Source organism: Gymnoscopelus braueri, assembly GCF_963280865.1.
Source record: "Gymnoscopelus braueri genome assembly, chromosome: 8".
Taxonomy (NCBI): domain Eukaryota; kingdom Metazoa; phylum Chordata; class Actinopteri; order Myctophiformes; family Myctophidae; genus Gymnoscopelus; species Gymnoscopelus braueri.
The window spans coordinates 28,927,523-28,941,265 of NC_137609.1; the positions used below are offsets into that span (position 1 = coordinate 28,927,523).

The 13,743-nt window shown below is 40.7% G+C and overlaps 2 protein-coding genes across 2 annotated transcripts in view; one reads left to right on the forward strand and one right to left on the reverse strand.

The window, feature by feature from the left end:
• Positions 1-401: 401 nt before the first annotated feature.
• On the forward strand, positions 402-5,296 carry rbmx2 (RNA binding motif protein X-linked 2). The gene is made up of 6 exons (XM_080436357.1): positions 402-466; positions 982-1,097; positions 2,362-2,413; positions 2,845-2,974; positions 4,188-4,371; positions 4,526-5,296. Exons 1-6 carry the CDS (start codon positions 462-464, stop codon positions 5,275-5,277), a joined length of 1,239 nt encoding a protein of 412 aa, XP_080292483.1. The 5' UTR covers positions 402-461; the 3' UTR covers positions 5,278-5,296.
• A 7,501-nt stretch (positions 5,297-12,797) lies between these two features.
• The window catches only part of siah2l (seven in absentia homolog 2-like), a gene marked incomplete at its 3' end in the record, with an annotated part of 37,654 nt that continues 36,708 nt past the window's right edge, over positions 12,798-13,743 (reverse strand). The window contains exon 3 of the mRNA XM_080436358.1: positions 12,798-13,169. Coding sequence (XP_080292484.1) covers positions 12,798-13,169 — 372 coding nt within the window. The remainder of the gene's footprint in view (positions 13,170-13,743) is intronic.

A 13,743-nucleotide genomic window follows, 5' to 3' on the forward strand; every position in this document is an offset into this window, starting at 1 on the left:
AGCCGATCTACAAGCTCACAATGTGTCGCGATGTGAGCTTGTAGATCTGCTATTTTCAAAATATTTGAATACATTTTATACATTTGAAAACTTGTGAAATGGGACATTCTGCATAATGAGTACTTTCTGCTTTTGGTATGTTTAATACATTTTGATACCAATACTTTTGGACTTTTACTTGTAACAGAGTATTTCTACATTGCAGTATTTATACTTTTACTTAAGTAGAAAATCTGAGTACTTTTACTTTACCACCCCTGCTGCAATCTCATTTTAGTCAAACAGAAAACAAGTTGCAGTTAGACCTCCAAGCAGCAGATGGAAGCACAGCCATAGGGAGCATAGCACATGAATTCATCCAAGGAAGCGTTTGAATTCATCCCGGAAGTGCTTTTGGAAAGACGAAGGAATAGGAAGTAGTTCTACACTTTGCAGAGGCATCGCTCTATTGACTTTCCACAATGAAGTAAGTAAAGTAACTGAACACGCATTAATAACGTCTTCCTATGATTTTAGATCTAATCCTGCATACACTTTTTCGTACATTTGTTCCACAGCCTACTAGAGCCATTGCTAAAAACCTATGTGTGCTGGTTACAGTTTGGTTATAACTCAAGTTATAACAGCCATAGGCTGCATTTATAATCCCTTGAAATCTTCTAAATCGATAGCCAAGAATTGCTTGATCTAATTTGATTAATGGATTTGCACAACAGGAATCATATACATATACATAGTATAGTACTACTTATTTCCTAGGAAAGATGACAGAATAATGAAATATAGAATTGCTTGTGAGGGGCATTTAGCACAAAATTCCCCAATCTCTCAACAATAATAATAATAATGTATTATTGATAATACTGTATCTTACTGTACTTATATACTTACTGTATGAACTTCTTATGTAACAGCAAACGCACACAAAGGAAGCTGATAGTTTCTCAGATTTTTTTATTTCTCCTCACCTTCTGTTCTTAGTCCCTTGACCAAGGTGAAATTGATCAACGAGCTGAATGAGAGAGAGGCAAAACTTGGGATAAAGGAGACGGTGTCCTGGCATTCGGAGTACAAGGACAGCGCCTGGATATTCGTCGGTAACTATATGTCATAAGAGCGGTTCTAATGGTGATGCTTCAATACCAACTCTAGGCTATCAGAAAATGACCTCAGGGTAGACATTGCCAGTTGCCCCCCAGGTACTTGCTTGCGGGTACAGCTAACACCTTCAAAGTCACTAAGTCAACCTTAATCCATTAAGACCGGGAACGCATCTGTGTCATTTTAAGATTTATTTGGCTATTCAAAAATAGCAGATCTACAAGCTCATAACGTGGCACCTTTTTGAAGAATCGTGGAAAATGTGTAATCCCTAGAACAACATATATATCATATTTTGAGGGCCAAATACATATCATTTTGGGGGTCCTTGACATGGAAAATCTGCAGCACCACTGATATAACAACATACTGTTTTGGCCGCGGACCCCCATCTCAAAATGTTTTGTTCCAGGGACCCCCAGAAGCAAAGATTTGAGTTACAAATGTTTGCTTTAAAAAATATGCTGTATAGATTTGTTTCCCCCAAAAAATAGTGCGCTGTGAGCTTGTATATCTGCTATTTTTGAATAGCCAAAGAAATGTAAAATGACACAGATGCGTTCCTTGATTGAATGGGTTAACCCTTCACACTGTGCTTCCTTGGGACCTCAGCCATACACCCGCCAAGTATGAACTGTGAAGACGATCGGGGGACTGACAGATGTACATACAGAGATTTCTATAATTTATAGATACTGTACATGCTGAGCAATTAAAAAAAACAGTATATACAGAAAAACAGCGGGAGTTCATTTCTTTTGGCAAGCTAGAAGACTTGTCTAGGTCCAGTTGCAAGCCCTCTAATGGAGAAAACTAGATCATGACATGTGTCTGTCATTTGGTTTAGTGGCCCCAAACTACCAGTTTTAGTTTGAACACAATGGATTGATTAATACTCTGTGGTTGTTTAGTAAATAGAATCATTGATATAGTAGTTGCATTGTCATCACTTTAAGTTAGATGATTTCCAGCCACAAGGTGTGGCCCCAGTGTAACGCTAAAATATCCTGGGAAAGCATTGTACGTATGTGCATGCATGCATGATATATGTATGTACTTGCAAACATGTATTATGTATGTATGTGTGAATGTTTTGTTGATGTTTTTTGATTGAATACTTAATTTAGATATTTGCAGGGAAAAAAAGTGCAGTTTAAATACAAGGTCAACTAAATAGGATTGAAAAGGCCCATGAAAGCCTAATGGCTTGTTTCGAATGGGGTCCCCATGTACTCAATTCATAGTGACTTTCTTTTTCAGGAGGGTTTCCATATGAGCTGACAGAGGGTGACATCATCTGTGTCTTTTCTCAGTAAGTGTCTCAGAAATGTTCTCCTCATCCACTGTTGATTGTCTGTGTTTTCTTTATGCTTGTCTGCCTATTTATGTGTAGTGCTGTGTATATCCTCCCATATCAGCATTTTGCTCACTCTCTTCAGTGGGCCACATTTAATGAAGTTGAAGTCAGATCACAATATCTCTAATACTGTCATTTGTGTGCTTAAAGATCACATTTTAAAATCACCCCAATTTTTACGGTGGTATATACGGTATGCATTGCTGGAAGAGCTCACTGGTTCAAGACTGGAAATGAAAGTTATGCGATGCTAGTCCTAGCTAGCATTAGTGAATGAGTACTGGGATTGGGTGTTACAAGCCCAGTTCCCCAGCTAGTTGCACTGTACAGATGTTTGTGTTTGTTCTCACACCAATGCCATTCATTACATCTGCTGTTTATCCCAGGTATGGAGAGGTTGTCAACATCAACCTTGTGCGTGACAAGAAGACAGGGAAATCTAAGGGTTTCTGTTTCATCTGCTTTGAAGACCAGCGCAGCACCATCCTGGCTGTGGACAACTTCAATGGGATTAAGGTGCATTTCTTTTTTTGCCTGTGTTTTATGTGGGAACATCACCGTGACTTTTTGTGGGTTTGAGATTGTTTTACTGTGCTGTGTGCACACATTCATACAGATACCAGAGGGCCGGGGTGTCCGGAACTATTAAAATTATTAAATAAATGTATGCCAAAATAAGGCTTTAAAATGGACTTAAAGACTTTTTAATATGTTTTTGAAGCTTATGCTTATCTCTAAAGCATTCATATGGATTTTTTTCCTCCAAAACTGACATTAAGACCGCCCTCTCTGCGAAAGTAGGTGTGGCACGTGACATGAAATTCAGGTACTGCGTTAATGACATCAGGGATCTCCATATATGGGTTTAAAGGGGACACAGACAGATGGTACAATGGGTATTATTCTGGTAAAGCCCACGACACTATGACTAGACATATTGGTCAGATCAGCGGTGCAACGTTCTGTGACTAGTATTTAATAATTACCATAAATATGGGTAGATCTGAGTTGGTGGTGTCTTTGTGTGCTTTTTTGTTATTGATAAATTGGTCTTAAACATAATTCTGAGTGGTATAATAAAAGTTTTAAAAAGGTTTTAAATCGGACTTCGCTAAACCTGCAGATACCCTGAGAGGCTGTGTTTTTGCAGGCAATGCATAACATTCATACAGTACTTGCATTGATTATAATGACTACAAAATACAAATACATTACCTGTTGAGAAGTGATATGATGGATGATAACCTGCTAAATGTTTTCAAATCTTTACAAATTTGAATCATGAGGATCTCAGGATCCACATGGGACAGTATGGCTCTATGTGGGTCTCGGACCTCATGTGGCCAGCCTGTGTAGTCAGTCATTTATGACACCTAATATGGGCAAGGTTTCACCCGAGTCCAATTGAAGTTAAATATTTAAAAAACTATAAAACGTGTGAAAAAAATAGGTACTTCTGTGGCCTACTGGCAGTGTGCACAATAAATTTGGTCTCTCTCTCTCTCACACACACACACACACACACACACACACACACACACACACACACACAAACTGTGCAATCCTTTTGTGCTCATAGGCCTTGGTATGGTACCCTGTTTGTAGATGTTGTGATTCACAGGGTAAAATGAACACTCAGGATGTTACAGTGTATCCTGTGTCATTCAATCATTTATACACTTACCTATTCATTCGTTGTGTTGTGTGACTGTCCTATATGATGTCAAAGATAAAAGGGCGGACCATTCGAGTGGACCATGTGAAGGACTACAAGCCACCGAAAGACTCGGACGACATCGATGACGTCACCAAACAGCTGAGGGAGCAGGGCTGCGCCCCCAAAGTGGCCGAGCCCGCCTCCTCTGAATCGGAGGACGATCAGTATGTCATCCCCGTGAAGAAGACAAAAAAAGGTGACATGAACTTGAGTGTATTATTAGTTTACACTACACAGTGATTTACACTCAATTATTGCAGTAATCAGATTAAGCTGGTAGATCCAGTGTGGCCTTTGGAGTGTTATTGTAAGATTGCTAAATGTGATGATTTCTTGGTTCTCTGCCCCAGACAAAAAAGAGAAGAAGAAAAAGAAGAAAGAGAAGGAGAAGAAAAAAGCAGAGGAGAGGGAGCATTCCTCCTCCTCATCCTCTACTCCGCCCCCTGCTGTGAAAGTAAAGCAAGAAAGGGAGGACCTTGCCTATGACAAATACAACCAGAGGGGGGCGCCAGAGGACAGGCGAACAGGCCGGGGTGAAATGGACAGAAAGGAGGATGACAGAGGGCAACACGCTCGCCGTGGAGACCAAGGAAATGGTGAACGATCGAGAGAGGGAGAAAAGGCCCGGGAGGACGAGAGGAGGAGAGACAGAGTGGGGGAGAGGAGAGAGGGAGGCAACGGACAACAACGAGAAAGCAAAAGAGCTGGCAGGGAGGAGGGAGAGAGCCTAGAGCACAGGGATAGAGCGAGAGAAAGTGATCAAATAAGGGAAAGGGATGGTGATGGGGGAAAGGAGAGAGAGAGGGACAAACCGAGGGAAAAAGATAGAGAGCCAGCATATGATAGACACTGGGAAAGAGAGAAGGAGAGAGAGACGTACAGTGAGAACATCAGAGAGAGAGACGGAGAAAGGAGCAGAGATCGAGAGAGGGAGAGAAGTCGAGAGAGGGAGCGAGGGAGAGACAGAAGTAGAGAGAGAGACGGGGAAAGGAGCAAAGATTGGGAAAGCAATAGAAACAGAGAGCGGGAGAGAGACAGAGAGAGGGAACGTCCCGGTAAACACGGAGAACACAGCCGAGAGCGAGAGTACAGGCGAACCTGAAGACGAGAGTACATGCAAGCCTTAAGATAAGCCTGGTACCACAATGGTCGTCAACAACTCATTGGTTCACTCGTCTAAAACATTGTAAATCTGACTCCACCTCACTGAGATCTTATGCTTATATTACAAACCTCAATGTCACTTAACAAAATATTGTTGTCAATTGTTTTAAGACATACTGTATTACCTAGAATATAATTTCTGACTCTTATATTTCCAACACCTAAATATGGCCTCTTGTAAGGAGATTCTTGTGGTTGTTTTGAAGTATGTCTCTCTCCCATTGCATTGCAATATCCTATCAATCCCTTCAGAATGCAGGATCATCTACAGAGCAGCTTCCCCGCAGCTGGCTAGGGATTCATACTGTGTTCACACAGCAGAGGGCATCACTGTACCTTTTGGCTGTGTGGTCTGGTTCATGCAAGTTATGGACTGATGTGAATGGACTCTTTTCAATTAGTTAGCAGTTGCAACAATACCAAGCCCTAAAATGAACAAAATACTGACAGTTGATTGTGTACTCAAATGATGTTTTCTCCGTCTTTTAGAGATGGATATCAAGGCAGCTTGGTGATCCTTGTGACATTGTACTGTACATACATGTTTGTAAGATAATAAAAAAAGAAAAGTCCATTTGGCATATAAATATTTTATTTAAATTGAGTTTCAAGTGATACAGAGACCAAAGTAGTAATATACTTATTTAACAGGAGCTAGCTCTGCACTCCAAAATTAAAGGGGTAATTTTGGAAGAAAACATTTGGGAGAGAAGGAATCTGTCCCAAATAAACATTAGTTGTACTTAAACAATAGCATTTTGAATTAACTGAAGAGCCAACAGATGGAAACAAAAAGACCAAATATATTTACATCACCATGACTAGTTTGTGGACCCAGACAGGTTGTCAACCTCAATGTAAAACCTACATTAAGTCAATCACATAGCAAAGAGAGAGAGAAAAACATTCCTTGTCATAACATAACCCTGCAACTCCAATTTTAGGTGATTTTCTAGCATTGCCACTGAAACTGTAGTACATGTCGCCAGTGAGAATGTTACCCAACATCATGTCCACTGTTGGTGATCATTAGCTCTCATTTTCAACTCATGACTCAAAATCCCATTAGGGTCAAAGCATGAAGGAGCACGTCAATCTCTTGCCATTTAAAACAATTAAATGTCCTTCCCCATCAGCGGATGCTAATGTGTGTTAATGTCATGGATAACTGAGGCATGAAGGGTCTGATAAATTACTCCAGAGAGCTGGCGCTGAGGCAAGGAGGAAGAAGGACGGAAGGAAAACAAAGCCGTGAATGAGATGAGGAGACAGGCAGGGAGAGCACATAGAGAAAGGGATATGATAAAGTTATGACGGGGAGAGTGAGCGAGTATAGCAGTGATTTTCAGCAGATGCCAATGGTGACAGTGTGTCAGTGTGCTGATGTTTGGCATTTAAACACTAAATGTCACCAGCTTTGTTCATCTCCATCACGGTGAGAAACGCTGACAGTGTCGTCCTCTGTTCTAACACTACAGGCACCGTTTTGTCTTCAGCAGCTGATATGAACTAATCTCTCTCTTGGGGGGGATAGAGGGTATTGGGGAAATCCATACAAAACCAGAATTTGTGTAATGCATTTTGCCTTCATCTCAGGGCACATGATCACTTAGCAGTTTTCCAAGGCTGGCATGATCACCCAGTGCCAGACAGTGAAAAACACCTTTTACTATAGGTTGGTAATTAGAATAAAGCCTAGAATAAGTCAATTTAATAATAAAACCTAACCGAGTGAGTATGTTTTATGCACAATTGTAATGGTTGTTTTTGATCAGCTCAATAGATCACATCAATCTGATCACCTGGTACTTCCACTAAATGAATGCGGTACATGAACAGCACCTCATACTGTAGTGTCACTCTGTTGAAATTAGTGATTTGTTTAGTGACATTCGTTTTGAATATAAGGACTGTCTTTATAACTTCAAAGTTTTTAATGTCAAATTTTGCTTTGCCTTTTGTTACAATTGTTTGATGTGCCAGTTTAAGGGTTAGGTTTAAGCCTTTAAAGTGAGCAGGTGTCTAGTCCAAGAACATGAGAGGACAATGCTGTGGATGGAAAAATTGGCTTGTTGTAGGAATGATTCCAAAAGAAACCTTTTTTAAATGACAAAATGTCCCACACCGTATACATAATTAATTAGGGATGACTTTTGTTTTATGCACTGCAGTTTTCATTTACATGCTCCTCCACACTTTCAATACAAACATGTCAGGAAAAATTCAATACTACACCAAACAAGATCAAACTAAAATCTTTAAGTCAAGACATTGATAAAAAAAAAGACATTCCTATGGTTCTGCCCAGGCCAATACCATTATCAACACTGATAATATCGATCACAATCATCTGCTCTTTACAGAAAATGTAAAACATCAGCTCATATGGACCAAAAAAAAATTCCTGTAATGTCACATCTGGCTCCATAATCTGACTTAAGAAAAAGCCATGTTTTGGCATTATGGCTTACTGCAGTTGAAGAAAAGTTAGATTTCTATATGACAAAGAAGTCTGTTACAGAAACATCACAGGATTCAGTTACAAGTTGACTGGATAAAATAGTATTTCTGGTATGTATAAAAATGATATTTAAATGATGAATATGGTGATGTGTGTATATATATACTTAATAGATTGCGACTCAAGGATCCCAGTGGTTTCAATGAGCAATGCATACAATTTTGACAAACTCAATGTATATTAGACAAATCGATTTCCTACATACCGTATTGTGTCGAGAACATATAATAAAGCTACAAAATAAATACAAGGGATGGGGAAAATATGGTTATTGTGCAACTGACTAATGGAGCCTTGAGTGCTTATGATACATAAGTAAAAAGTTATTTATCCTATATTGTTTTACTTTTTGACAAAGCAGGGTTTTTTTGTTCTGTGTGTGTTGGGGGGGGTGTCAGATTATGCGAAATGTGAAACAGATAAAAACAGTGAAAGCCATTTTATGTATTGATATCAGTGTTTCTGACTGAAAAGACACTCTGGCCTCAGCAGGTCTGCCAAAAATAAATGTTAGACTGCTAATTATTTAAGACAACTTGGGGCAAGAGCTGGCAAAACCACCACACTGTTAATTTAATCAGTAATCATCTTCCGACTTTAGCTTGTTGAAAAGTGGCATTTGGAAGGATATAATTGCTTGAGATTTTAAAATGGGAATTTGAAATTGCATATCTCCATTAACAAGGATCCACTGAATGCCCTCATCCCAAATCATCATCTTCTGCCTTGCGTCTCAATTACTAACTGAATAGGTGTTGTCTCCTTGAGACAGTTTACATAACAGAGCAGAGCTTGCAGAGGCCAAACTGACTGTTCAGTCACCGTTTCTAGGCTGAGACACAAACTGGAATAGCAGAGTAACAATATCAACAGATAAGCAATTTACAAAATTACCTACAAATCTCTGTACAACTGAGTAACCATGAACATTAATACATTTCAAATGATCACAACAGAATAAATCTCCAATGAGGTTTTCTTTTCTTTTTTCCTTTTAGAAAATATATCATTACATTATCATTTGCAATATTTCAACATTTCTTAGAAAGTCAGAGAGCAGTATAGTAGAGGTGATTAGTAGAACGCAATGTTTCCTCCAATTATATGCAGCAGTAGTGCTTAAGGTGGGATATTTATCAGTTTTAGCTCCGCATTTGTTCCATTTTGGTCCCCATTACAGTGCTAGTGCAAGCTGCGCACTACAAGGCTTTTCTTTGAACCTTCATATAATTCAATTTAAATATAAGGTTTACACTTCTTTGTATTCATGATGAAAATTAGGCTACAATTATACTCGGTTTATCCATAATTTTCTCAGAGATGGCGTTAACTTCTTGCTCTTGCAGCACACCACTGCTGAATGAACATAGAGGGAACACTGGAGGTTTGTGAGCGAGGCCTAGTTCAGGCCAAAGATGCAATGTGACGACAGTCTTTTAAGCTCAAATTATACTTTGTTGTAGGACAATGTCGCATGCAGAAAATAGCAGATCTGCAAGCTCACAATGCGTCGCAGATGTAGATCAGCTATTTTAGGGGTGCGACACACCGCCATGTGACGGAGCATAAATTAAGTAGAATGTTGTGGGAAGAAATTGCAGCGGTCTGAATTACCCCTGAGGGTAGTTGTCCCGTGGTACATCGGCATCCATACAGGGAGTGGTGAGGTTACAGACTTGTCCATGGTCACTGTCAGAGGTATCTAGTGCAGAGACGGGTTCCTTCCCGACCCATGTGGTTGCACTGCTTGCTACGAAAGTTTATAGAGACATACAGTATGGGGATAATAGCAAATCATTCTTATCCCACAGTAGCACATGAGCTTTGAAAGTGATGAGGCCTCAAGTGAGCGACTTGTTGTCAGTTCTCAAGAGTTTGGTTTCATTCCGATCCACTAGGGGCCGTCGTAGAGCACTAACTAGTAAGATGACATATTTCCTCGTCAAGCCATTATGGATTTTTAAATGGCATAGAACAGTATTTTATTTTCATATAAAGTTCTTTAAAAAGAATAACGAAGTTCTTAGTTCCACTTCCCCGTGTAGGGTTTCCATTAAAAACTTAAAAAAGAAATCCTTGCACTGTAGGGTATAGGAACCCATCAGACATGCAAGGAGGGGGTCATCAGTAGAAAAGTAAGGCCTTGGTGGGTAAACAAACCACAAGAGGGAATCTGAGTATAGCTTTTAACTGAGATTAAAAAGGCTGAGGATTAACATGGTTCCGCAGCACAGTCTATATCAACAGAGGTGTTACAGAGTGAAACAAATAATCTCCTAAAAATATTTCATTTGCAAACCAAAGGATGTTTCATACCCCACGAGCCAACACTGCTAGTTGGCAGTTTGTAGGTGAGACAGTTTCCAGACCAATGCTTAATGTCGTGTTGACACTGGGACGCTTGTAGGAAAGTAGACACCATTGTATTGCTGCTGTCACAGGTAGGCCTATTAGGTGTTGTAGCCTACACAGTATACATTAAGAATGTATTCATATCAGGGAGCAGAGCAGGTCTGTTGAACCAGTTACACTTAACGCCTTGCTGAAGTGCACCCCGACAGTAGCCGTTAATGGATGGAAGTTTGTTCCCTCATCATAACTTTCCTTGTCTGGGCTTTCTATGCTGGGCCAGAGATTCAAAGAAGGAACCTTTAGGTCCCGAGAATGCTAGCTTGACTTCAAGGCTTTCGTTGCAGCCTTTTACAGCACAACGATGTGTCTATAATGCGAACAAAAGCATGACATGACATCTGCCTTGCATTTTGTGACATTTATTCAAGCATCCAACCACAAAACTTGCAATGTCTGATTTCCGAGCAGTGCAGAACTGACAAACAGAAATAAACACGGAATCATTGTTTTAACCAGGGTCCCTACACATTTTCTTTTTCATTATTCTGCTCTTTTCCCCCTCCACTCTGGATTTGATTAATTTGCTCATTTGTGTAAGAGAAATTATGCTGATAGTGGCTGGGTCATAATTTAATAATCTATTAACTATACAATAATAATTCTTAACCATAACAAATATCACAATATGTGACAAGACAGTGGGTCTACAACTACATCAAACTCATTTTCTAAATGTTGGAACCCTGTAAATCATAGTTTGGTCCAGACAGTGATTGTTAAACATTACTTGATGAAGACGAGCATTTTTCTGCTGTCACGGGTACTTTTAAACCCTTTCTTATTTTTTTACTGAAAGTCTGCATGGTCATAAACCTACTGAACACATCATGACAAAACCAATTCTTCCTTATTATGGTTATTAATAATACATCTGGTCGTGTACCTTTGTGCACTAGTGTTTTCTTTGTTTCTTTGTTAGTTTGCTTGTTAGGTTTTTGCTGTGGTATGACACCTGCATTCTTCTCTGGGGTTAATTTGAAATATAAAGCCGTTAGTTGGCAAATACAAATGTATAACCACCATCTTGTGGAATCACTACATACTGTAGTAGACCATCATCCCGACAGATGTTTTTTTCTTTTCTTCTGGTAGCTACTGCCATTTAGATAACTGCTGCAGACCTGCAGATAGCAGGGCACTCTTCTGGTAAGTACGTTTAAACCACATTCAACCTGGAGTCCCTATTTTGGGAATAGATAGAATAAATAGGAAGAAAAAATAAAGCAGATCTGCAAGCTCACAATGTGTCACACCGCAAGCTTGTAGATGAGCTATTCCTTTTATTTCTGAATAGGGCTTAAGTGGTTAACTCGTAACACTTGTTGCTTTGAGTGACATACACACGATTGGGGCTCTCAGGACTGTCAGGAATGACCAAGAACCATTGAAAATATTGGGGTAAACAGGAGGTAGTAATCCAGCATTGTACAGAGTGGTTTCTGGTGCTCTCATGGACACACTTGAGTATTTTACCACCAATGTCTGGGACTGCAACTCATGGATTTCAGCGGTTGAATGGATGACATGGTATAGCTTAGGAGTCGGTTGATTTTTCTTTCCTCTAAATGTGAGCAGAATGGTTTCTGCATGGAAATACAAAACAAATTCAAAAGACGCAGCTAGGGGGGCTTCAAGTGGCCCGTCCCAGTCAGCTGTGAAACTGGTAAGCAGCAGAGCCCCAGTGAATCAGGACTCGATGGCTGGGTGGAAGAGTGGGGGACATGAGAAAGTATTTGAGTTTATGTCTAGTTTGAGATTCCCAGGGCTGTAGGGCGTGGATGGAGGGAGAGGGGGAGTGATCGCGCCTGGGGTACAGACAGAGGGCCTGAGTGGGTTCCTGGCCAAGCCCACCATATGAAGCAGCAGACAAAGGCATCACTCTTTCTCTGCATCGGTCCTGGACAAAGCAGTAAGAAGACAACAGTCCCCTATTTTCCTATGGTCTCTGTTAACAAGGCGAGGACGTCGACTGAAAAAGACTGATTCTTACCATCCTATCATTCAAGGAAACGAACAGGCCTCAGGTAGCAAATATGGAACACACACAAATAAAAGGGAGCAAAGAGTACAGTATCGCTTTGTGGTATGTGGTAACACTCCACACTGCACTGTTGCGACAGCTGTAGTGGTGACTGGAGTTTGGTAAATTCACTTGAGTCTTGCTGTAAATGACACGGCACTCATCATTATGCACGCGACCGAAGTGGCAATCGTCCGCTAAAAAGGGAAAACATTTTCTTTAAAATCAGTCATGTTATGTTCCACATGCTTTCCACTCAAATGACTCGTGGCATTTTCACGGGTCGTTGTACGGGAAATGGCTGCCAACATAATGAGCCAGTCATAGAACAGCACAGCACAGCACCGCACAGGAATGTCTATTCCCTCATGTCTCTGTGGCCTGCTCAGGGAAACGCAACGAGCCCCCCTGCATGTACAACAACTCCTTTGTCCCTTACCAGCGTGTATCAATACTACAGCCGTGTGTGTGTGTGTGTGTATGGTCTCCCTCCCTGCACACCCCCTCAGCACATGGAGATGGTGACGTTGATCCCCAGGTTGCCGTTGTCTGCGAAAAGGTGGGCGATAGACGTGTCGAACACCAGGCAGTCACTGTTCATGATGGCCGCCGCCACACCGTCGTGGATGGAGCGCGGCGTAGCCTCCCACGTCAGCCGCCGCCGGTTGCCGTTCAGTTCCAGGCGGTAGGCGAAGTTCTCGGCCTGCTTGCGCGTGCCGATGAGTAGAACCACAGCAAAGAACTGCTGGTGGCCCTCGTACTTCTCCTGCTTCTCCAGGACCAGCATGAAGTGGTGGTTGAAGCACGACTGCATCATCACCCAGTCCACAGCGCCTGGCAGGTTGATGTCTGTGGCCAGGAAGACAATGTCCTCCCCCTGGTGAGAGAGAAAGAGAAAATAAGAGACAGAACAAAAAATACAGATACCAAGATTTATAGGTACAAAGAGTAAAGAATGATGTCATTTATAAGTCATGGATTAAAGCTGCAATCCAGAACTTATTTTAATACAATATAGTAGTATATAGTACATGCGGTTTGAATTCCGGGCAGTACATACAAGTAATGCATTGCAGCTTTAAAGTGCCAATTTCCACTTTTTAAAATGTCAATGTCTGGTTCCCGATGTGCTCACCACCGTCTGAATGCTGTTCCTACTGTATATTCTACTTTATAGTTAGATGTATTTTTTGCTCTCTTTTTACTTCTTTTCTGGCATTGGACTCAGCCGTGATTGTTTGTCGACAGATTTGTGAAAGACTTGCCCAACATTTGAGTTCAGAATGCCAAAATGAATGTGATTGTTTTAACTGCTTCACAAAGTGGCTGATTGACCAATCCAATCTTGGATCTTTTCACAGACTACTTTGTTTTGAAAACGCGGGATGAAAATAAACACGAACAGAGTCCCTGGTTTTAGAATGTAAGAATTTGATTGTATAAACAACATA